Source organism: Pseudonaja textilis, chromosome 9 (assembly GCF_049901715.1).
Source record: "Pseudonaja textilis isolate UNSWEBS1 chromosome 9, rPseTex1.2, whole genome shotgun sequence".
Classification (NCBI taxonomy): domain Eukaryota; kingdom Metazoa; phylum Chordata; class Lepidosauria; order Squamata; family Elapidae; genus Pseudonaja; species Pseudonaja textilis.
Genome location: NC_141998.1, coordinates 22,108,581 through 22,133,620, shown reverse-complemented (window position 1 = coordinate 22,133,620; position 25,040 = coordinate 22,108,581). Strand labels below are relative to the sequence as shown.

General features: G+C 46.8%; 2 protein-coding genes across 5 annotated transcripts in view; one reads left to right on the top strand and one right to left on the bottom strand.

Moving 5' to 3' along the window:
- The window catches only part of B3GAT1 (beta-1,3-glucuronyltransferase 1), a 55,481-nt gene extending 52,231 nt beyond the window's left edge, over positions 1-3,250 (top strand). For 3 of the 4 annotated variants that reach the window (XM_087939123.1, XM_087939122.1, XM_026709081.2), the window contains 2 exons: positions 1,711-1,831; positions 2,923-3,169. In XM_087939123.1, the coding sequence (XP_087795249.1) occupies positions 1,711-1,797 (87 nt within the window). In that variant the 3' untranslated portion in view covers positions 1,798-1,831; positions 2,923-3,169. Of the gene's footprint in view, positions 1-1,710; positions 1,832-2,922 lie in introns of all 4 variants that reach the window. The other variant, XM_087939121.1, reaches the window with a different exon arrangement.
- A 3,322-nt stretch (positions 3,251-6,572) lies between these two features.
- GLB1L2 (galactosidase beta 1 like 2) overlaps positions 6,573-25,040 on the bottom strand; it is a 42,368-nt gene continuing 23,900 nt past the window's right edge. The window contains exons 8-19 of the mRNA XM_087939120.1: positions 24,146-24,210; positions 22,723-22,807; positions 21,482-21,619; positions 20,050-20,130; positions 19,051-19,154; positions 18,471-18,617; positions 17,427-17,498; positions 16,461-16,539; positions 15,130-15,217; positions 11,139-11,253; positions 10,473-10,589; positions 6,573-9,495 (exon numbers count right to left, since the gene is read on the bottom strand). Of these exons, the coding sequence (XP_087795246.1) occupies positions 9,409-9,495; positions 10,473-10,589; positions 11,139-11,253; positions 15,130-15,217; positions 16,461-16,539; positions 17,427-17,498; positions 18,471-18,617; positions 19,051-19,154; positions 20,050-20,130; positions 21,482-21,619; positions 22,723-22,807; positions 24,146-24,210 (1,178 nt within the window). The 3' untranslated portion in view covers positions 6,573-9,408. The remainder of the gene's footprint in view (positions 9,496-10,472; positions 10,590-11,138; positions 11,254-15,129; positions 15,218-16,460; positions 16,540-17,426; positions 17,499-18,470; positions 18,618-19,050; positions 19,155-20,049; positions 20,131-21,481; positions 21,620-22,722; positions 22,808-24,145; positions 24,211-25,040) is intronic.

The following is a 25,040-nucleotide window of genomic DNA, read 5'->3' as shown; positions in this document are numbered from 1 at the left end:
AGTCACAATTAGTAAATACGACCTCAGGCAATACGCTGAAAGAAAACCAAGGGTAGCTAAGTCCTTTTCGGGGGGGGGATGTGGTTTGGAACGTGGTTTGGAAACCACGTTTGAAGGACGGCTGAACGGGGCTGAGGAATCAATGCACTAGGAAGATTTGCTGGTCTCCTGGTGACGGGAGTATGTAGTTGTACGTTTTTATTTTATTTTCTTATCCTGGTAATCTTCCTGTTTCTTGCATAGTGTGACCAGGTGAGCTGGAGTAGAGATAAAGGGAGCTTTGATTCAATTTCGCCAGAAGAATAAAACATATTGAGGCCCACGCTTTTCTTTAGGCAATGCATCGTTTAATCGTGTCCTTTTTTTAACAAGGCTGTGATTGAGTGATGGCTTGCAAAGAGCCATATTCTGGATTTCCACCACATCCTGTGCCAAATTACCACATTATGGCTTAGTATGATGCGTGCAACAATGAACCCTTCAGATAATTATGGATTACTTAGCCTCGCGTAGATTCCCTCCTTTAAAAATAAAAATAAAGTGCTTGTTTTATACTCTTAGAAAATAGGAAAAAAGGCTTGGCAGGATGAAAGGCAACTCTGGAGTCCTTGGTCCTCTCAGAGCGTGATCGTTTTTCTTGCAGACGTTTCATTACCAAACTAGGTATCATCCTCAGTGCTAGAAGGGAGTGAGGTTTGGTCTCATTTTATACCCAACCCTGAGCTACAAATATTCTGTTCTGTCAGGATGAAAGCAAAGCAGGAATGAGCAAGGAAGCACCTACACCGCCATGTTTGCAGAAATGCATGGTCAGAATTAGTAAATATGAACTCAGGCGATACGTTGAAAGAAAACCAAGGGTAGCTAAGTGATTTTCCTGGGAGATGCATTAAATCACCTGCACCTTTCTTAAACATTCCTGATCACTTTTCTAATTCTTCAGCGGCATAACCACCACTTGAAATTATGGAAGTTGGGTCAAAAAAGCATGCTGGAGGAACATCTTGAGATCCGTCACTATTTTTTTGTCTCTGGAACCCCATCTTAGCCTTCTCCGATCTGTTATAACAACTGGAGGCACCCCACCTGTCTTCGGAGAATATAGCTACCATGTTTTCCCGAAAATAAGACCCTTTATTGTATGTTTTTTGCCACCAAAAAAGGCACCGGGTCTTATTTTCGAGGGAAGTCATCCACTGGCTAACCTCACTTGTGCGCATCGCCCCGGCCTCCTTTTCACTGTCAGGAGCTTCTTTTGCAGCCGGCAAGGCTTTACTGAAGGCCTCTGCAGCCAGTAAAATTGCTCAGGTTCAATCCAGAACTTCCAGAGGCCTTCAAGAAAGTCTTGCCGGCCATCCTTGCTGGCTGCAGAAGAAATGGGCCAGCAAAGCAGGTGTCAAGGTGTGCGAGGCCTGGCTACAACTGTCCAAAGGTAAGTAGTAGGGCAGCTCTACCCCTCCATCCCCACCCTAGCTTAATTTTTACCCAGCCACTCTGGAGTGGGAGGGATCTTAATTAGGGCTTATTTTTGGGGGGGAGGTTAGGGCTTATATTGGGCGCACGTGTAAAAATCAAGCTAGGACTTACTTTCAGGGTAGGTCATTATTTTCAGGGAAACAAGGTAGCTGTGCCCTTAGTTGAGTAAGGTAATGTATGTTGTATGCAAGGAGACCGAGGAGTTGACCTCCTAATCCTTCTTCTTTGATCCAGATTCTCGTTTGGCACACAAGGACCGAGAAACCTGTGCTGGTGAACGAGGGGAAGAAAGGCTTCACAGATCCCAACGTGGAAATCTGACATCATGCCGCAAAGCCAGGAACGATCTGAGCAGGTACAATCCTGGGCGCGTGCACAAATCGCAGCACTTGGCATGTTGGCATTTGGTACTACGGAGGTCCCTCTTGGAAGTGGGAGAATGGGAATCAGAGCTAAATTTGTGGCAGATGCTCCAAACAGTAATCGTCCGTCTCTCTTTCTTCTGAAGGCTTGAGCATGATCATAACATGTCAAAGATCCCAACTGGGGAGGGAGAAAGGGGGAGGCCATGTTTAGCTCTGTGCCAAGGCACACAAAGGCCAGACGAGGAATGATGGATGGAAACTGATCCGGGAGAGATCCAACCTGCAAAAAAAGGAGGAATTTCCTGACAGGGAGACCAATCAACCCATGGAACAGAAGTTGCCCTCAGAAGTTGTGGGAGCTTCATCCCTGGAGATGAAGAAGAAGAGACTGGACTGCCATCTATCAGAAATGGTGTAGGGTCTCCTGCTTGGGTGGGGGGTTGGACTAGGTGACCTACAAGGTCCCTTCCAACTGTTATTCTGTTATTCTAATCAGCAGAAGGACTTGCCTAATCAGAAGTTGTGACTAGATGACCTACAAGGTCCCTTCCAACTCTGATAAACTAATCTAATCGAATGTCGCATGAAGCTATGTTGTACTAAACACAGCAGCAGGACAGGAGAGAATAAGATAGGTGGGAAACATTTCCACGTGCTTCAATTAGCAAGTAGCATTGGTTGGAGACATAGTAAAGTAAGAGAATAACAGAGTTGGAAAGGACCCCAGAGATCTTCTAGTCCAACCCCCTGCTTAGGCAGGAAACCCTATAGCATTTCAGACAAATGGCTGTCCAGCCTCTTCTTAAAAACCTCCAGTGTTGGAGCATTCACAACTTCTGGGGGCAAATTGTCCCACTGATTCATTGTTCTATCTCTCAGGAAATTTCTCCTTAATTCCAGATTGCTTCTCTCTTTGATTAGTTTCTACCTATTGCTTCTTGTCCTGCCTTCTGGTGCTTTGGAGAATAGAATATAAGATGTAAATGAGGGTTTTTTGCTTTGGAAAAAAGTAAGATGAATTGTAGCTAAATTGGGACACTGAAGCCTGTTTCTTCCCCCGCCCCCCCCACCCTATTTTCAGTCTGTTCCCACCCCAGGCACCAAGCACCCCGATTCCAGACTGAAACTGGGCCCTTGGTCAACCAGAGGAAAGCCACCAAGTCCGGTTGCTCCATAAACCAGAGAACAGCTTGGGTTCTTGAGCAGAGGAAGAGGGAAAAAACAACAACAACAGATCAATAAATTAATAAATCAGTATTTAAAAAACAACAGCAGCTCACTTATGCCTGACCTTCTGGAAACGATCCAATAAAATAAAATGAAACAACGATGGATAAAAAGCAGAGTGATGGAGATGCCGGATTCCCCCCCCCCCCAAGGGCCCTTCAGCAAAACATGAGCAATGCAAACATCAGCAAGAGGGCAAAAGTCAGTTTTATCGATTAGTCAGATTCCTCAATCATCTGCCATTGATATTAGAAACAGAAGGGGATTAGAAGGGACATTGATACTGGAGAAGAGCCTCATGCTGGGAATGATTGAGGGCCAAAGAAGAAGGAGGGGACGGCAGAGAAGGAGGGGGCTGGATGGAGTCACTGAAGCAGTCGGCGTGAGCTTAAATGGACTCCCGAAGATGGTAGAGGACATCAAGGCCTGGAGGAACGTTGTCCACGGGGTCCCGATGGGTCGGACACAACTTCGCAGCTAACAACAACAAAGGAACACCCTTGGGCAGCCTGTCAGAAGCATACTGGCTGGGGAATTCTGGGAATTGAAGTTCACCCTTCTAAAGAAAAACAAAAATGTGTCTAGCTTAAATGTTTCTCAACTTTTAAGATAGGTGGACTTCAACTCCCAGAATTCTGAGAGTTTGGAAGTCCACGCAGCTCAAAATGGCCAAGGTTGAGAAATCGTGCCCTAGATTGAATCATCTTCTTTTAATGACCCCATAATCCCTTGCGGGGTGGAGTCTGGGCAAGTGAATGAAGCGGGGTGTTTACTGGCTGGATGACCTTCCTGTCACCAATTGGAGTTTCGTTCCGCAGATATATTCTCAGAGTCCCCACGAGAGAGAAATACCTTGCCTCTACTTAGGATCGAACTCACAATCTCCTGATTGTGAGGCGAGAGCTCCACCTCTGGGCCACCTCATCACTCGGTGCCCTAGACCAGGAGTCTCTAAAGCAAAGCTGGCTGAGGAATTCTGGGAGTTACAAGTCCACAAGTCTTAAAGTTGCCAAGGTTGGAGACCCCTGCCCTAAACTGAATGAGGTGTCAAAATTCATTATTTTTTATTGATAGATATTTCCAAGTATATTTGTAAAAGAAGAAACAGACACCCTGCGATAAATTGATTAATGATATATAAAGGTAGAGATCTCTGTAATGGTAGCTTAATACTCTGATGATGTCTGACTAAAGCTTAGTAAGTACAATAAATATAATTTTTAGCTCTGGAGATCGCAGGATGTCTGTTTCTTCTTTTACATTTATGTATATACATACATACATACATACATACATACATACATACATACATACATACATACATGGTATTCAGCTTTGTTCAGGTATTTTCCCATGTCATTATAGTTGTGCTTTTAATATTGTTCAGCAGAATCTCGACGATGGCAGATGAGATTCTGCCAAAACGTCGCTACAACTTTAAAAGCACAACTATAATGACGTGGGAAAATACCCGAACAAAGCTGAATACTGTACATATAAATACCTGCGAAAACTTTACACACACACACAATCTCCTGCAGGTGGAAAGATAGTTTGCAACCAGAGCCTCTCTGTGCTTAATGTCCTACATCCAAGGAAGATGCATTTAAAACTATATCAGTTTATACTTGAAAAACAGGCTTGAGATTTTAAGAGAATTGTTTCCCCAGCTTATTCTGAGGAAAAGGCAGGGAGAAAAAAAGGGGTACAGAAGAGAGGGAACAGCAGAAACACGAAGCCTTGATACACACCCTGGGCTATTCGCACGATTTATTTTTCCTGGTACGTGCTGAAATTATGGGGATATAAAGATTTGGGGAGGGAGGCTATCAGAATGAGGGACGTGCGTGAGGATTGGTGGGAAGAATGGCAGTAACCATCTTTGGATTTTATCCTGCGAAATTTCAGCGGCACAAAAAAAAAAAAAAAGGAATTGAATCGAATATATTGCCCTCCTGTTGTGTTTTTTTTTTTTAAAAAAAAAAGCCACCCATGAAAACGGGACGATTTTTAAAGAAAGTCAGCAAGTTCTCCCTCTTGGATCTCTTCCTGCCAACAGATCAAATACATCAGATCATCCCTTGCCGGTGAGAGGTCTTCTTCAAAGCGGCCCCTTGATATGGGTAGTCCTTGACTTATGCCCAGTGCTACCGTTGCTAAGCGAGGCATTTGCGAAGCCAGTTTTGCCCTGTATGACAACCCTGTCTTTTTCCCATCGATTTTGGTCATTAGGTGGTCACCACTGCAACCGTCATTAAATGTGAGTCAGTTGTTGTCAAGGGTCTGAATTGTGATCACGTGACTGGTGGGAAAGGCGGAAACATTCGGAAAAAATGGGCCTTTTTTTCAGTGACCGTTTGTTAATCTCAAACGGTCACTAAAGGAACTGTCCCCAAGTCGAGGACTTCCCTGTTCTGGATCCTGGTTTTTTGTTTTGGTCTCCATCTCAGTCACCGACACGCAATTATTCGTTGGCTTTCCTCTAAATATATCTACATTTAGAAACGCAAAGCACAATTGTATCTTCCAGCTGAGAGGAAAGTCATGTAAAATTGTACAGCAAAATAAGAAGGAAAAAAATAGGCTTATTTTTTTAAATCTTTAACCTGAGTGACTAAGGTAACAGATAATCAGAGTTGGAAGGGGCCTGGTAGGTCATCTAGTCCAGTGGTCACCAACTGGGTACCACTGGGGGTCCATGAGAAAATTTTGGTGGTCTGCAGAGAAATGTCACCACCCCCCCCAAAAGAAATTAATCCAGGCTGCGTGGGAACACAAAGTTGCACCGCCCACATAGCCCGCGGGAACACAAAGCTTGTGTCGCTTATATTGTGAACGTGATAGTAAGAGGAGGGGAGAAAGGGCAGAGGGGGGAAACTTGCCCCACTCGCCCCACGCACCTCACCTGGCTGCTTCTTTCTTCTTATGCTTTTTGGCTGAACGCAAGGAAAGCAGCAAAAGTCTTTCTTTCTCTCCCCCAAAGTCTGCTATGAAATGAGTCTTTGGGACCCTGCAAGGCATCCTGTTCCAAGAGGCTGCGCCCGTACGACAAGTCTGACAAAGACTCATTTCTGGTGGAGTTTGGGGGAGAGAAAGACAGACTTCTGCTGCTTTCCTTGCATGAAGCCAAAAGTCTCTCTCTCTCCCCGAGAATGGACCTGGAGACGGTATCTTGACATCCCAAATAAAGAACCATCGATCGGTAGGAAAACGCTGTGGGGAATTTTCCTGCAGACTTTTTGGGGGATTTTCCCAGGGTCTCTGGTCTGCAGGATTTAAAATTGTGAGTTGGGTGGTCCCTGAGGTCGAAAAGGTTGGTGACCCCTGATGTAGTCCAACCGCCTACCCAAGCAGGAGACCCTACACCATTTCTGACCGATGGGAGTCCAATCTCTTCTTGAAAGATGCATAAGGCGTCGTCGACACAAATTGTGCTTGGGACTAACGGCAGCCCACTTGGGATAGGGAAAACAACTGTGGTACCAATAAATAATTTAATAGAGGCACATTTTCTTTTTTTATTACAAATATCTAGCAAATCAGTCACAGGGGGAGGTGGGGAAACCTGAACCAACAAACGAACTAGGCCTTAATATGTGACTGCATGGGGGAAAAAATTCAAAACCACGGTCGCTGTCGGTGAGGGAAAAAACAACATTTGAGTCGAATTCATATCCAACGATACGGAAATTTAATCTGCAGGCTTTCCAAAACGAAAACACCAGCCCCAAACCTTTGATGAAAGGAGAAACGAGAGGCGATTTTTTTTCCTTAAAAAAAAAAAAAGGAAATTCGGTTTTCTCACGGAAGCACATCTTCCCAATTGCTGTTCTTTCTGCTGGTGTGTACGTGTGCGTTCTCTTCTTCTTTCACCCTTCCTCTCTCTCCATTTTATGACTATAATTCTGCCAGGCTGCAGCAAATCGTAAGACCGGAAGGAAAATTTCAGTGATTCATCCAAATTTTCCTTCTGTTTTTTTTTTTTTTTGTTGTTGTTGTTGTTGCAAAGGAGCACGTGGCAGATGGAGGCCTCCAAAGATTCAAATCTTTGCTATCAGGGTGCCAGGGAGTTGCAGAACGTGGGACAGGTGGAAAGGGTGCTGCTTTCCCCTTCTTTTGTCTTGTGTTTTTAACAGTTGTACCTTTCTTATATTTTTCAGTTTAATTGTAGTTAATTTCATAAATAGAACGAAAGAACAGCCAGAAAAGACCTCAACATTGTTTGGGCCTGCGGTGGCTAAAGAAAAGGTGGCCAACCTTGGCAACATTAAGACCTGTGGACTTCAACTCCCAGAATTCCCCAGCCAGCCATGATGGCCTGGCTGGGGAATTCTGGGAGTTGAAGTCCACAAGGCTTTAAGCTATAGAGGGTCACAATTCAAACAGCCTTGTGAACAATCAACTTGAACGATCGCTGGAAAACCAGGCGCCATATTTATTTTGGGTGTGGGCACGCGTGTTTGGATAGGTGCCTGCAACATACAACCAATGGCAGGCTGGCTGGAGGTCAACATCAGACACCGATTGTGTCCACGGTTATTACAACCCTTGGCTCCAACAGGGAAACTGAGGTCTTGATTGATGGAGGAGACAGTGGGACACAAAGACTAGACATTTATGGCTTAAAGCGCCTTTTTCCAACCGGTGCTTCCAAGGTTAGTAGGGAGTACAAGATCCATCATCCACTGGCCTTCTGGGGTCACAGTTATGCCTCAAGGCACTTGGGAGGGCATCATATTAGGGCAAGGGTCTTCAAACCTGTAAAGTTTAAGACTTGTGGACTTCAGCTCCCAGAGTTCCCAAGCTAACAGGACTGGAGGAGGGATTCTGGGAGTTGAAGTCCACAAGTCTTAAAGCTGTCAATTTTTGAAAACCTCTGGATGAGGGGATCGTCATATTAGGAGAATGTAGCCATGTTGCCTTTTCTCTTTCTGTCCCTCTTTTTTTTTAAAAAAAAAAAAGGCACAAAAAAGATCATTTTTTTTAAAAAAAAACAGATCCAATTCCTCTTCTAATTATTCCGAAATGCACGCAAAAGCACCCTTTCCGGGGCTGAATCTCCAATCCTTCAGACCCCCTCCCTCGGAAGCACAGGAGACGCGGTCGAATTCTTGACGCAAGCCGTCCTAATCCGAGGATTATCTCCAAAACGGAGCCGTGTTCGGACTGTGGACTCATTCCCCAGTTTAGGAGATCCGATCGAGAAAAGATAAAAGGAGGGCTGTGGATATAGAGAGAGTTGCCAGTCCTATTTTGCCGAGGGAGGGGCGCCTGTGGCAAAACGGACGAAGCCCGCTGCACAGAATCGCAACCTGGGGGTGTGAAACATGGTGTGATGTTTTTCCAGATGTGTCTATTTTCTGAAACAGCACCGTTTGGGGCTGGTCTTTGGTGGTGGGCTCTCTACACATGGGGGGCTCCAAGTTGGACCTCCCCTGGCTCAAAGGGGCGCTCCGAGAGTTTAGCAGCAGGTTGAGTACGTGTGAAGGTACATCCCGATCCCACCCACTCCTGGCCTAGCACCCATCCTTTATGATTGGCGGTCCTCCATGTGGCCGAGCTGGGGAGAGAGTTGCGAGGGGCGTGGGGCAAGGGGCTTCCAGAGGTCACAGGCGTTCTGTGCAGCTTGGGGCAGGTCCAATTCCAACCTGCCCACCGCCAAAAATCCATCAACATGTCGCTGAAATGCGATTCCCGTTGGCTTTGCATGGAAGTCCCCCATTTATATGCCCAAACATGGCGGTCCTTCGTTTATGATCTGGGTTGGAACGACCGAAAGAATGCAAAAAATATATATATAAAATAAACGACAACATTTCTTCGCAGCCTTTCCTAAGGACCAAACTCAGGGACCTGAGACTGGCAGCTTCAACTGTCTGAAAAGACCCAACGTGGACTATTAGAGATGCAAGAAACCAAAACGTGTTCCTTTTCCAGACACAGCCTAAAGGCCGGTCTGAGTCTAACCCGCTGCAGATCGGCCGTTTCAATTCTTCGGATCTTTCGCGCGAACATTCGTTCCTTTTGTCAGGTCCTTAGCATCTAGTGTTTACACGAGAACTTGTAGTAAAGTTTGAGTTCCTTTAGGAGAACGTTCCTAACTATCTGGGCATCCTTCTTTCTTCAGGTACTCTTCGTCAACCTCCTAAATTAACTCACCGGGCGGGGCCTTCCTTGGCCAAACTCCACCCATAACTAGAAAATATAAGGATACGGGGCACAGTTTTCACAACGGGAGGGAAGGCGGGTCCGCATCCCGACTCTCTTACCTCCCACCATCAGTTAAGAAGCATAACCTTAACCATTACTACCAGTAGAGGGTGGGGCAATCAGGAAGAGCTCAGGTCACGTACTGAACCCTCCCCAAAAAAGCCAGGTCTGTGGAATGGATGATGCGGCCTCCGAGACGCTCCTCAAATATGACGATCTGGAGAAGGAACAAGAAGAGAAGGCACAAACCTCACTCGGTGAAAAAAGAGTGCATTTCGTTTGAACAATTCTGGCACGTAGTAGTCCTTCTTCCCATTTTCCCTGTGACATCGACCCTGCGAGGTGGGTTGGGTTGAGAAAGAGGGACTGGCTCAAAATCCCCCAGAGGGCTTTCATGCCAAAGGCGGGGCTAGAGCTCCCAGTCTCCTGGTGATTGGCTCAAAGTCCCCATCTGGCTTTCATGTCTAAGGCGGGACTAGAACTCCCAGTCTCCTGGTGATTGGCTCAAAGTCACCCACCTGGCTTTCATGTCTAAGGCGGGACTAGAACTCCCAGTCTCCAGGTGATTGGCTCAAAGTCACCCATTTGGCTTTCATGTCTAAGGCGGGACTAGAACTCCCAGTCTCCGGGTGATTGGCTCAAAGTCACCCATCTGGCTTTCATGTCTAAGGCGGGACTAGAACTCCCAGTCTCTGGGTGATTGGCTCAAAGTCACCCATTTGGCTTTCATGTCTAAGGCGGGACTAGAACTCCCAGTCTCCGGGTGATTGGCTCAAAGTCACCCAGCTGGTTTTCATTCCCAAGGCGGGGCTAGAACTCCCAGTCTCCTGGTGATTGGCTCAAAGTCACCCATCTGGCTTTGATGCCAAAGGCGGGGCTAGAACTCCCAGTCTCCTGGTGATTGGCCCCAAATCCCCCAGCTGGCTTTCATGTCTAAGGCGGGACTAGAATAAGTCTCTGGGTGATTGGTTCAAAGTCACCCACCTGGTTTTCATTCCTAAGGTGGGACTAGAACTCCCAGTCTCCTGGTGATTGGCTCAAAGTCACCCAGCCGGCTTTCATGACTTAAGATGGGATTAGAACTCACCGTCTCCTGGATTCTAACCTGGTGTCTTCACCCCTAGACCAACCTGGTCCTGAGTATATTGACAGATTTGAAAAGAAAGAGAATAAGATTCAAATCAAGCAACTCACTTCGTTGTACCCTTGCTGGAGCCAGGTTCCCGGGAGGTAGAGTGTTTCCTGAGGACCGATTTTCCAGTAGCGACCAAGGTTCTGGCCATTGACAAACACAACTCCCTTTTCCCAGCCCTGGAAAGACACACACAAAAAAAGGATTGCACTATAAATGGATCGAGATATTAGCATTCTGGGACGGACCTAGTGCCTTTACAGGTGACACCACAATAATGAAATCCTCTGAGACTCACGCCCAGTATGCCGTGTTTAAGAAACTACTGCAGTGGTGCTGGAAGCGCTTAGACATATTTTTGTAGTTCCTGCTGCAAAAACTAAGAATAGAAAAGAAAAAAAAAAGAAGAAGACAAATGCATATTCATCATTACAACTTAAGTATTCTGAGCAAAAGCTCACCTTAGACCATCGTCAACACATTGTACCTAACAAAACAGCAGGTCAATCTCAACTGCGTGGAAAGAATACTAACTGAAAATATATAACTGCTCGTCCAATTGTTCCCTTTCTCTTCCAGTGCCTTACCACCACAAACTGAGGCACAACTGAGGCAATTTCATCTAGGAAGCAGGCTCAAAGAGATCCAAACCCAATTGGGCTGATCTACATTTATCCTACACCTGGACATTTCTTCTTATGGCTCAGGTAAACCTATCAACGACGTACCTCGAGCTTCAGGAAAGTATCCTGGGGCACGTACTGTACTTGGAGTGTCCCTCGGAAGAAGGCAGGCCCCACCGCGCTGTCAGGGATGGCACTCCAAGGAGATGCTCCTCGTAGACTAGGGGAGAAAGAGAAGACTTTTTCTTCAAAGGGATCAAAAACCATCAGCATGTTGGAGGAGGAGGAGGGGAGGAGGAGGAGAGGAAGGAGGAGAGAAAAGGAAAAGGGAAAGAAGGAGAAGGAAGAGAGGGGAGAGAGAGAGAGAGAGGGAGGAGGAGGAGGAGGAGAAGAGGAGAGGAGAGAGGAGGAGGAGGAGGAGGAGGAGGAGGAGGAGGAGGAGGAGGAGGAGGAGGAAGAGAAGAGGAGGAGGAGAGGAGGAGAAGAGGAGGAGGAGGAGGAGGAAGAGGAGGAGGAAGAAGAGAAGAAGAAGAGGAGAAGAAGAAGAGGAGGAGGAGGAAGAAGAGAAGGAGGAAGAGAGGAGAGGAAGAAGAGGAGGAGGAAGAAAAAGAGGAGGAGGAGGAGGAAAAGAGAAGAACAGGAGGAGGAGAGAGGAGGAGGAAGAGAGGAGGAGGAGGAGGAGAGGAGGAGGAAGAGGAGGAGGAGAAGAAGAGGAGGAGGAGGAAGAGGAGGAGGAAGAGAAGAAGAGAAGGAGGAAGAAGACGAGGAAAGGAAGAAAAGAAAGAAAGAAAGAAAGAAAGAAAGAAAGAAAGAAAGAAAGAAAGAAAGAAAGAAAGAAAGAAAGAAAGAATGAATCAATCTGCAGGAGAAAAAACCCATCAGCATCCCCAACCAGTTTTGATGTAGGCTAGGTCTTGCTAGAGGGACTCTTGGTGCTCTCTGAAATTGGTGGTTTTCTTGCAGATGTTTCATTACCTAAGCCAGGTAACATCATCAGTGCTAGAGGGAGGAGGAAGAAGAGGACTGTGGGGTCTTTAGTGCTCTCTGAGCTGGGTTGTTTTCCTGCAGACGTTTCATTACCTAAGCCAGGTAGCATCATCAGGGTTAGGTCCAAGGACCCCTCACTTCAACCCTGAGCTAGCAATCATCTCCTTTAGGAGTCTTGCTTATTGGGTAACACGTGCCTTTCCCCTGCCTTTTAGCCACTTTCTCCTGAGTATACATTCATAGACATCCTGAATATAAGTCATCATCCCTCGGGTCAAACTCTGAACTTCAAAAATGGAGATTCTTCCACCTGGGCATTTGAACACCTGGCTAGCTATGCTAAAAGAAGCCACTGAGATTCCAATTTGCAAGTGTCAGAAGAACTTCTAAGACAGATAGAAAAGAATATTTGTAGCTGGGGGCGTTGGGTGTTGAACTGTGAGGTCCTTGATGCATCGTCGTTTTCTTGCAGACATTTCATTACCCAGGGCTGGGCTGCTGGGGGGTTTGCAGGGCTTCGGGAGATCCTCTAACTAAGATTCTCCGCAGTTCGGGGAAATCCCAAATCCCACTCCTGGCTGGCTCCTCCCACCCCGCTCCGCCCCTCCCAGGAGACCCCAGGTGGCCCATTTTGGGTGCAGGTAAGTGTAGGGCGCGCATGGAGGCTGGGGGAGGTCAAAGAATGGCCCACCCGGAAGTTTGGGAAGGGCGGAAATGGGCCTGTTTCCAGCTTCCAGAGAGCCTCCGGAGACCGGGGAGGGCAAAAATGCCCCCCCCGCCGCCGTGGTGCAGGAGGCCAACTAGGCCACGCCCACCATGACCACGCCCACTCAGCAACTGGGCAGAGAACCCCTTGCTAAAATTTTTGCAGCCCACCCCTGTCATTATCCAACTAGGTAACGTCATCGTGCTCTAGCTCAGGGGTCACCAACCTTTTGGACCCTCAGGGACCACCAAACTCATAATTTTAAATCCCAGGGACCACTAATACGAATTTTGACTGACGGTGGCTTGCTGACGTTGGTGGGAGAGAGAGATCGAGAGAGATCTGATCTAACCTCTCTCCCTCCCTCTCTCGCACACACACAAACACACAGAGGCAAGGGGTGGGATTCAAATATCTTAACAACCGGTTCTGTGGGCGTGGCCTAATTTGTGGGCGTGGCTTGGTCATGTGACTGGCTGGGCATGGCTTGTATGTTAATATTATAAATATTTATATAAATATAGGATGGAGATATATATATATATATAAAAAGCAACTTTTACTCAAAATCAGGCAGGCAGATTAAGTTGCTCACAGAAGCACAGATTCCCTTAGAGATCTGTGTTTCTGCCATCGGCTAGCTGTGTCTGCACTGCTTCAGTCCTAAGGAAGGTTCAGCTCTGCTTAAAAGCAGAGCGGAGGATCTAAAGACTAGCTAGAAAGGGAGAAACGCAATGATTTCCTGCTTCCTGGCTAATCTAAATCTCCCGGCATAGCAGAACAGATGGTGGCTGGAAACAGGAAAAATAGCAATTTAGCAGGCAAGTTTACCGGGTAAGGAGTGAGTGGGCGGGGAGGGTTCCCGCAGGCCACGTGGGCAGCGCAGCCTTGTGTTTCTACGCAGCTTGGATTAATTGCTTTGGAAGGGTGCTCTGGGAGTGACATTCCTCTGCGGACCACCAAAATTTTCTCGCGGCCCACCGGTTGGCGACCGCTGCTCTAGAGAGCAAACCCAACACCCTTCTAACGCTGACAATGCTAGCTAGTTGGGTCTTGAAATGTCTGCTAAGGAAACCAAGCTCTAAGAGCACCCAAGACCCCACAGAACCTCTAAGAAACGTCCACCCATGTGACCAGTGACCCGCAGAGGTGAATGGGCTCCTTTTGAGAGACTACCTTCAAGGTGAGTTTAGGAAGCCATCTGGCAGGAGCCTTTCTGGATCCCTACCCTAAGCAAGAGGCTGGGCTTCATTGCCGCATTGGCTCCTTCTAACTTTTGCCGTTTGTGGGGTTTTTTTTTTTACAACTCTGTGCACTTCATCTTCATCTGTTCTGACCTGTGAATTGGTGTTCAAACCACCACCCCCGCTGACAACAAAGTTTTTCAACCCTTTGGCAACAAGACCAGGAGGAGGGCCTGACAGCAGAGCCTGCCAAATTGGTCTGGGCCTTCCTGAGGATTGCAACGAGATCCTAAAAAAAAAAACAACAACAAACCCATCCCCTCTTTGAACTGGACAGGGATGTTTTGAGAGGAAGGAGAGGGAAAACGGAAGAACCGTTTGTCAAAAGCTGGCATTTGTTGGGATTCCTGCAGACGGCAGGAGCTGGAGCGGATGGCCTCAAGGGTGCCTCCTGGCTATTACAGCTTTGAAGCGCTTACCTTTGTGACAGCTGTTCTCCAGCCAGAGGCCTCTAGACTACTTCCCCTTCCCTTCTTCCCCCAGCCTTCCTCCCTCAAAGTGCCTCCTGTCCTTTTAGAAGGGGCAGAATCCCGGAAAGGAAGACCCAAACGACTCCAGCCTCTCCTGTAACCAGCAAACAATAATGACCAATAAAGGAGAATATTACTAGATCAAGGTCTACCTGAAGGGTCCTTGGTGCTCTCTGAGCTTGGCGTTTTTTTTTGTAGTCGTTTCATTACCCAACTAGGTAATGTCATCTGTGCTCTGGCATCTGTTTCCTGGTGACTGGCCCAAAGTCACCCACCCTAAGGAGGAACTAGAATTCACCATCTCATGATGACTGAGCCGAAGTCATCCAGCTGGCTTTTATGCCTAGGCTGGGACTAGAACTCACTGACTCCCGTTTTCTACCCTATTTTAGTTTCATCTATCAAACCATTATGAGTCCTGGCGATGCCAGTTGGCATGAGAGCAGGAAATTATACTGAAAAATGGGCACTGCCAAGAAGGGCTACTGCAGGGTTCTGCAGGTTTCAGAGCAGCCAGCCCAATTTTCTTTGCCAGATGCCAGATTGCTGGCAGGTGGAGCTGCTAACTAGGATTTGAACCCGGGCCAAGCACAATTCCAGTAAACAAAGGCAAAGAGAGGAAACAAATCACCAGGACAGGAAAAAAAAAAAGCAGCGGAGGAGAATGGGGAAAGATTCACGGAGCGAACCTTTCCATGAAGCTGGGTTTCATTTCAAGGCTGTAAATCTTGAAGTTTCTCAAGGAGGTTTTGTTGAAAACAATGTCACCAATTAAGCCTGCAAGAGAAACAAAAAGTAAGGCTGATGAATCACCTTTCAAAGGGGGAGGCACGGCCGGCTGCCAAGAGCGGCAGCCGCTGCTGCCGCCCTCCAGTATCTGGCGTTGGGGTCCACGCAATTCTGAATCAGAACAGAGCTGGAAGGGACCGTGGAGATCCTCCAGTCCAACCCCCCCCGCTCAAGCGGGAGACACTATGCCGTTTCAGGTAGGTGGCTGTCCAGTCTCTTCTGAAAAGCCTCCAGTGATGGAGCAGCCCGCGATTTCTGGAGTCAAGTCGTTCCACTGGTTAATTGTCCTTACTATTAGGACGTTTCTCCTCAATTTCAGGTTGTTTCTCTCCTTCATTCGCTTCCATCCATTGTTTCTTGTCCTGCCTTCTGGTGCTTTGGGAAATAAATTGACCCCCTCTTCTTTGGGGCAGCATCTTAAATAGCAATAGCACCTAGACTTATATACCGCTTCAAGGGTTTGCCAGCCCTCTCTAAGCGGTTTACAGAGTCAGCCTCTTGCCCCCCAACAATCCCGGCCCTCATTTTACTGATCTCGGAAGGAGGGAAGGCTGAGTCAACCTTGAGCCTGGTGAGATTTGAACTGCCCAAATTACAAGCAGCCAGCAGTCGGCAGAAGTAGCCTGTAGCCCTGCATTCTAACCACGGCACCAGCACGGCTCCTATTGGAGTATTAGAATATTGGAATGAAGGAATTTCTGTTCCTTGCAGGCAGCTGGTTATTTGCATCCTTTCAGAGTTGTTGAGGCCACCTGAAAGCTTATCGGAGGCCAACTATGCAAAAATTGAACAGCCCCCACTCAACAGAGGGGGAGGGATACGAGATCATCTATTTCCAATCTACAACACAGTCCTTTCAACAGTTCCAAAAAGGCTCCACACCCATTTGCACCACTCAGGTGACCCTGAGGACACAGGTAAACCTCCAGGAGACCTTAGTGACCTACTAAGAGGATGCAAATGACCAGCTGTCTGCAAGGAGTATAATTCCTTCCATTCTCCACCATCCAGTCGGAGCTGAAGAAACCTCTCAGATGAGAAGCGAAATGCCTTCAAAGAAAAAAAACAGAAAGTCCAGTTGCCTCTTGAAAAAAAAAGCATCTTTTGGGGGCATCTTTCAGGGTACAGAAGTTCAAGGTTGTTGCTTCAAAGCAGGGAACATACAATCCAGGCAAAACTTTCTTTTAATTTCAGTGAAAGTCACAAGAACCGAAAACTGTGTGTGACTTACCTTTCCGTTGGTTGTTCAGATTAAGCCCGTAGTTGACTCTCCCGGAGTTCTCGACTAAAATTTGCAGCTGCCTATATCCCTGCAAGGAATAAGAAAGGCAAAACAGGTCATCCTTGACTTACGACCACAATGGAGCCCAAAACGTATGTTGTTCAGTGAGAAATGTGGCTGAGCGAGTCTTGCCCCGTTTTACGACTTTTCTAGCCACCTCTGCTAAGTGAATCCTTGAAAGCTGTTAAATTAATCAGATAGCTGTTAAGTGAATCTGGCTTCCACATCGACTTGTGAGAAGGTCGCAGAGGGGATAGGTGGGCGGGTGGCTCCGTCAGCTGTGGAGGAAACTGAGGAAGGGCAAAGTCTGGGTGGGCAGAGCAGGGGAGAAGGTAGAGCAACGCAGAGGGAATTCAGAAGAAGACCCAGGCCCACCCCCAATTCATCCTAGGGCACGCAGGCAGGAACGCAGAAGGGAGCAACGTGGGTTGCATGGCTTACGGGGGAGGAAAGGGCCCTGATTCCCTTCATTAGTTGCAGCTGAGAACAGAGTGGATAAAAAGAGGAAGCTGCACACAACAAGTTGTTGAGAGCAAACATGAATTTATCTGATATCGCTGAGGCTTATCTGTGTTTTGGTGTCTTCCCGGCTGTGTTGAGTTTTGCTGTGCTTTCAAGTCTGAAATTCCTTCTCCTGCCCTGTCAAACTAATTAGTTCAGTTTGGTTTGTTTGGATTTTTAGTTACAGTTTGTGTGGACCTTGTTTTGGACTGAATTTCCTACAGTTAAAGGTTGTTCTGGGAGAGTTTTTCTCCAGCCGAAGGTAACCTGGACATGGGGGGCAAAGTTGGAGATAATAAAGGGACTCTTATTGCTTATTTGACTGTGTCGCCTCTGTGCCATGCCCCGGGTCATCACAGTGGATGTGTGAAGAAGATCTGCAATTCCAGCTGTTTTCTTTTCCTGACTGCTCACCTGTCGGTTAGGAATGGGCAGCTCCTGTACATTGTAATCAAGGTGGCCAATGTATCGAGTATTAACAAACACCTGCAGGAAAAGAAGAAAGATTTTCAGAGTTTTTCAGAGATTGTAACTAGGTGACTGAAGTTTCTGCCGCGCAAAAATCTAACTGGAGAACATGATTGATGACTCTTGGCTATGGATGTGTCCCATTGGAGAATATGAATTATAATACACCCAGAGAGGTGGGGGGAAACCAAGGTAAAAGGGAAGACTTTCAGAATAGGGCCTAGGTAAGGCAATCTATATTAAAGACCAAACTTCTGAACACAACTGTAGATTATGTGCGTAAAACTTACAGGTAACCCACAACATACGACCACAATGGAGCTGAACATTTATGTTACTAAGTGAGGAATTTGTTAAGGGAAGTTTTGCCCCGTTTTACGATCTTCCTTGCCACGACTCCGGAACACTGCAACCGCCATAAATATGAATCAGTGGCCAAGCATCCAAATGTTGATTACAATGGTCACTAAATAACCCAAACAACTGGGAAATGTGGGAACTGAAGTCACCAGAGTTTCAAGATGTTTATTCAAGAAGTGAACCTCGTGTCAGGGGCTCCGAGAAATCCACCCCCATTCAAATCTTAAGTCTCCAGCCACATCTCTCAGAGTTTTTTTTTTACAAAAAGATTTATTAGGAGTGACCATGTCAGTGTTACCTGGGTGCAGCTGACACTAAGACACATTATTCATTTCCTCCTTGACCCTGGGTCTTCTCCCGCACCCTCTGGAATGTATATTCTCCAATGGGACACACCCATAGCCAAGAGTCATCTATCATGCTCTCCAGTAATAATCTTGCGCGCCAACAGCTTTGGCTGCCTAGCAATTATCTGAAGCATTTAAGGAATGCTCTACTTTCTACTTTCTGCTGGCAACTAAAAAGACCAAAGGAGTATTTTTTAGTTGACACCTCGATCCAAGGAGTTAACTAAGATCTAGCCAGCTTTTCCCCTCCCAGGAGGTCGTAACCTCGCACGTCCATCCTCACCTGTGCTCGGTCTCGGATGTAATCACGGGAATAGAGGGTTCCTCCACCGAGGATGACTGTTTCATAGAGGGTGTAGCCAAATGCCTGCCCGTTGCCATTATTTATTGGCAAGTTCTCCATGTTAATAGGGTATTCTGACTTCACAATCTGTAGAACAGAAACCAGAACAGGATCCTAACAGCAACTGCTAAGAAATAAGGTGTGTGTGCGTTTTTTCCCCCCCTTAATGAGTTCATGAAACAGACACAGCTCCATAATAAGCTAACACCTTCGGTGATAATAAGGAGAGAGAAAAAATCCCCATTCTCTCCCCACCCCATTAACCTGCTTTCCAGCTCCGTTCTCCTGTGCAGGGCAACAAAAGAAGATCCAGCCAATCAGCTGGGACTCAGGAGGCGGAGAATAGATGGGGTTGGTAGGGCCAGTCAGAGGTGGGATTGGCCGGTTCTCCCAACTACTCAAAATTTCCGCTACCGGTTCTCCAGAACTGGTCAGAACCGGCTGAAAATACCACCTCTGGTTTGTTCCCATTCCCGTCCCAGCCAGTCTGAGCACAATTCCTCCCTGGAGAATAACTTACCTCCATTCCCGACAACAATTCCCACAGTGAGATGTATTGCTGCATCAGGATGGCCCCGTAGGATGCTTTATGTGAAATTATCGGAGGTGGAGGGAGCGGCGTCTCTTTGGACGAAGAGAAGACAAAGAACCTGGTTGAATCCAAGCAGTGGGTTGGTGGGAGAAATTCCCCCAATTTCGGGTGGGTGGGTGGGGCTTGAGAAGAGCTTAGTTCAGTGGTAGCTAACCTTTTCGGGCTCTTGTGCCAAAAAAATTATGTGCGCGCTTCCACGCTTGCGCTCCAGCACTCAGAAGGCAATGCGCACCTCCCACGCCCCCTATGCATGCGTGCGCTATCCTCGCCCCCCCTTACCTGCACTGTGCCTCACAGCTGATTTTCGGCCGGTTTGAAGGAAGGCTTCTGCGGGCTTTGCAGGCCGAAAACTAGCCCTGTTTGGTCACTTCTGGTATTTTCGGAAAAACAGGAAGTGACGAAACGGGGCTGGTTTTCGGCCTGCAAAACCTGCAGAAGCCTTCCTCAAGCCTTTGGGAGGCCGGAAAAGGCCTCAAATTGGCCAAAAATCAGCTGTGAGGTGCACGTATGCGCAGCGAGGTAAGTCTGCCTACAGCTCACATGCCGGTACAAATGGCTCTGTGTGTCACGGTGCCACACAGGTTCACCCTCATGGGCTTAGTTAGTCCTTGACTTACGAACACAACACAAGGAGCTCAAAATTTATCTTGCTAAGCAAGGCAGTTGTTAGGTGATTTTGGGGTGATGGAAGGAGAGGGGGAGGGAGGGAGGAGGATCATTTCTGCGTTGAATGAGGTGGAGGAGCTAGCTGATCTACAAAAGCTAAGCATAGCCAGACCTGGGTAACCCTAAATGGAGGAAATGTCAGGACTCTCGGCTAAACTACAAAGATGGAATAGAAAAAAAATAAGTTTTCAAGCTGGGCTCCTCTGCTCCCACCAGCCTCCGGAGAAGGCGAAGGACCTGCTCCTTCGTTCATGCAATTACCTATCATGCTGGAAAAAAGCTTGCGCAGTTTGAAGTACTTGGCGGTGTAATCTCCAGCCTCGGTAAGCACAGCGTCGTAATCTGGGAGAAAAAACAGAAGCGGAGCAGGTAGAGGGGGAAAAAAAAATCTAGTTTACCTTATTTATAGGTGTGTGTCATGGAAATCACAAGACTGTAACACACATAACACAGGTGGGATTCACACAACGCTCTTAACCAGGCTAGGAGCAATCCCAGAGTTGACTTTCTCACAACAGACTAAGTTTGGAAAGTACTGATTACTAGCACTGATGATGTTAACTAGTTAGGGTAATGAAACATCTGCAAGTAAACAACCAAGCTCAGAAAGCACCATGGCCCCCTCATTTCAACCCGAGCTATTAATATTCTCCTCTATTGGTAAGCTTGGATAGTTTTAATCTAGGTTTTAATCTTTTGGGGTTTCAAGTTCAGTTCATCAATGTGAATTAAAAAATGGGTTGTTATATACATATTACATATTATGAGTTACACCTGTGGAAACGAAGAACAGAAGGGAAGCCATACTTATCTGATATTTGAACTATCCAATGATTATTGGACAGTTATATAACTATATCTAATAAACATGTACTGTTTTGTAACTTGTTACGTTCTAAAGTAAACGTCAGGCTTTTGGGCAGAACATGGGTCTGTACTTTTTGGCACAAGGATATAACTAGATAACTTCATCATCCCCACAAATAGGGCATCTTAACAATTTAATAGCAATAATTAACAGATTTAATAGAGTTGGAAGGGACCCTATAGGTCATCTAGTCCAACCCCCCACCCAAGCAGGAGACCCTACACCATTTCTTACAGAGGGCAGTCCAATCTCCTCTTGGAAGCCTCCAGGGATGAAGCTCCCACAACTTCTGCAGGCAACTTCTGTTCCATTGGTTGATTGTTCTCACTGTTAGAAAGTTTCTCCTTATTTCCAGGTTGAATCTCTCCTTGTTCACTTTCCATCCATTATTCCTTGTCCGGCCTTCAGGGGCTTTGGGAAATAGCTTGGCCCCCTTCCTCCTCTCTGTGGCAGAACCTCAACTATGGGAAGACTGCTATCCTGTCTCCCCTGGTCCTTCTCTTTTCATAGATTTCCTATGCTCAATTCCTGCAACCGTTTGTCGTATTTCTTCCCACCCTACAAGCGACAGGGCTTGCTGGAGAATTGAAACTGTTCCTCATCAGACTTTTGGCTTTCATTTGAATGAGGTACCAGCAAAAAAACACCCAGGGATTATGGGCTAAATGACCATCGTTTTGGGGAAGCTCCTCCTTCTTCCAAACTGAGATTGTTGTCCATTCTAGTTGTGTTCTCCCAGGTGGGAACTAACCGGCTTCTTCTGCCTTGACCTCCCAACGCAAGCATCCTTTGCGAGCCAGGCCTGATCGGCCAAGGGAACCTTACCGTAGCTGGTGATGGTTGCCTTGTAGTCGTTAAAATGTACGGCGCCGTTCATGAATCCAAAATTGGTGCCTCCATGGAACATGTACAGATTGATGGAGGCTCCAGCCCGGAGGACGCCCTCCACCCTTTCCAGCATCTCTGCAGAGAGAAACAAAAGCTTCTGGGGTAGCATATTCTTGGCTACTATGGGTAGTCCTCAACTTACAACAGCTCGTTTAGTGGCCGTCTGAAGTTACGCCGCTGAAAAAAAGTGACTTGTGACAGTTTTTCACACTTTTAACAACCGTTAAAAGCAGCCTCCCGAGGGCGACATGATCAAAATTCGGATGCCGGATAACTGTGTCATGCCCCTTCGGAATCTGATTTGGAGGGGGAGACTAAGCAGCTGACAGGGAGTGGGAGTGTGGCTCCGTTGGCTGTGGAGGAAACTGGGGAAGGGCAAAGCCCAGCTGGGCAGAGCAGGGGAGAGGTAGAGCAAGAGAAAGGGAATTTGGAGGAAGACCCAGGCCCACCCCCTCTTCATCTTAGGGCAGGGAGGAACGGAGAAGGGAGCAACATGGGTTGTGTGGCTTACGAGGGAGGAAAAGGCCCTGATTCCCTTCATTAGCTAGCTGCAGCTCAGTGTTTGAAAAGGGAAGCTGCACGTCGTCAAGGCTTATCTGGGTTCCTGGCGTCTTCCCAACTGTGTATGTTTGGCTGTGCTTTCAAGTCTGCAATTCCTTCTCCTGCACTGTCCAGTTAATTGCTGCAGCATGGTTTGTTTGGATTTTTACTTATAGTTTGTATGTACCTTGTTTTGGACTGAATTTTCTACAGTTAAAGGCTGTTCCTGGGAGAGTTTTTCTCCAGCCGAAGATAACCTGGACATTGAGAGCAAAGTTGGAGATTAAGGGACTCTTCTTGCTTATTTAACTGTCGCCTTTGTGCCACACCCCGGGTTATCACAAACTGACTCATGCTTATGACAGTGGCAGGGTGCTAGAATCGCGTGATTCCCCCTTTTTGTGACCATCTGACAAGGAAGATCAATGGGGGGAGCTGGATTCACTTAACGACCGTGCTACTGATTGAAGACCTGCAGGGATTAACTTAGCAAAGGTGGCAAGAAAAAAAAATCGTAAAAACGGGGCGGGCAAAACTCCATTCAAACATGAAAAATAAATGTAGGGTTGTCGTTGTGTCGTTGTTGTTGTTTTTTACTTCCCCTGGGCACGGAGCAACTGCGCCAGCAAAGAACTTACCATCTGCATCGAAGACATTGTGAGGTTCTCCCCAGCTATCAAACCAACCGGTCCAGTACTCCATCACCATCGTTGGCATGTCATGCTGAAAAAGGGAAAACACACCATGTGAGAACATGACCTCGCTTGAAGTTGGTGAATACGTGTTCACTCGGCAATCATTTAATTTTGAACTCAGACATTTTTGAGACTAGAATTCAGTCTCCTGTTGATGGTCCCAAAGTCACCCAGCTGGCTTTCATGCTTAAGGTGGGACTAGAACTCCCAGCCTCTTGTTGATTGGCCCAAAGTCACCCAGCTGGCTTTCATGTCTAAGATGGAACTAGAACTCCCAATCTCCTCGTGATCGGCCAAAGTCACCTAGCCAGCTTCTCATGCCAAAGGCAGGACTATCCGGGATTGTAATACCACTGTGATACATTAACTCATCCTTGATTTTTTTTTTTTTCATTTTTTCTCTCTCCTCTTTCCCGTCTTTTTCTTTGAATGCTGCACCTTTTATAATTCGAGCCTACAAGCCAAGAACTATCCGGTTTTGCTGAGATGGAAGCCACTTTGAAAGACCTCCTGGGTGAAGATCAGAGAACGAATGCCTCTTTTTAAAAATACAGTGAACCCAAAAGGCGAGGGTAGGATTCAATGAAAACGGAAATGACTTTTGTATCTTCTTTCACGTCCAGATCCTGCAGCAACTGAAGAATCAATGAGCTTCTCGGTGGGTTATTTACCAACGGTTGACAAGAAGGTTAAAAGGAATCTTCCTCCAGCACATTCAAGTAAATAGAGTTCCCAAAAGTCAGTTCTGCCTGGGTATAAATTCTTCGGGGCACATTTGAGCACCGACCAATTATGGGTCTCTAACGACCGTTTTTACTTTGGGCTGCAGAAAACGAACCCCAAGGAAACCAGGGAAGGACTTACGTTTGGAAGACAATGATAAATACAGTCTGGGAAACAGAAACATCGGCATTTGAACAGGTAACAGATCATCAGAGTTGGAAGGGACCTTATAGGTCATCTAGTCTAACCCCCCACCCTGTGTAGCGGGAGACCCTACACCATTTCTGACAAATGGCAATCCAATCTCTTCTTGAAGGTCTCAAGTGATGGCGCTCCCACAACTTCCAAGGGCAAGCTGTTCATAGAAAAATTGGCATCAAGTCTGTTCCATTTTTTTTCTACAAAGCTGGCAGATCTGGAAATCACCATTCTCTTGCTCCCATCGCTAAAGCAATAGCTCTTTGAGCCAGGTTCACTGTCAGCTTTGGAAAACATATTCCATGCTCCCCGCTCCCAACTTCTCAGGCTACATAGCAGTGTGGAATATGGTTTCCATAATATGGTTTTTTTTGGGGGGGCTCTAGTCCTCGGATCACAAGGGCATTATAAGGTGAGGTCACACCTTGGTAAGCATCTTCCTTACCTGCAGTTTGTTGAGGGAGGACAGGAGTCCCGGCTCCATCTTCTGAAAGTTGATCGTGGCCAAGGCTATGGAGAAAGAAGGGAAAACTGGCAGAACAAGAAAAGATTTCAAACCAGGCCACAACAGCAGTTAATCCGTAGGGAATCCTTATAGACTTATGACTATAAGTAGGAGCAGAATTTCTGTGGCTAAGTAAGGAAATTGTTAATTGTATGATCTTTCTTCCTTGAGTTATGACCATAACTGGGAGTAGAATTTCTGTGGCTAAGTAAGGAAATTGTTAATGGTACGATCTTTCTTCCTTGAGTTATGACCATAACTGGGAGTAGAATTTCTGTGGCTAAGTAAGGGAATTGTTGTTGTTTTGCTGTGGTCCTTAAGTGGAAGAGAAGGACCAGGGGAGACAGGATAGAAGTCTTCCAATATTTTTAGGGGCTGTCCCAGACAAGAGGAGGAACAAGCTTTTTTCCAAAGTCCAAAGCACCTGAAAGCCAGACAAGGAACAATGGATGGAAACTGAACAAGAGTTAGAGACAGAGACAGAGAGAAAGAGAGAGACGTAGACAGAAAGAGACAGAGAGAGAGAGAGGGAGAGACAGATAGAGAGGGGGAGAGAAAGAGAGACAGAAAGAGAGAGACAGAGAAAAACAGAGATAGAAAGAGACAGAGAGAGAGAGAGAGAGAGAGAGAGAGGGAGAGGGAGAGACAGATAGAGAGGGGGAGAGAAAGAGAGACAGAAAGAGAGAAACAGAGAAAAACAGAGACAGAAAGAGACAGGGGGGGGAGAGAGAGAGAGAGAGAGAGAGAGAGAAGAGAGGGATAGAGCTGCACCTAAACCATCCAGGATGGCATTTTCTCTTGTGGGAAGAAAACACTTCCCTTTCTTCTCCCTTTT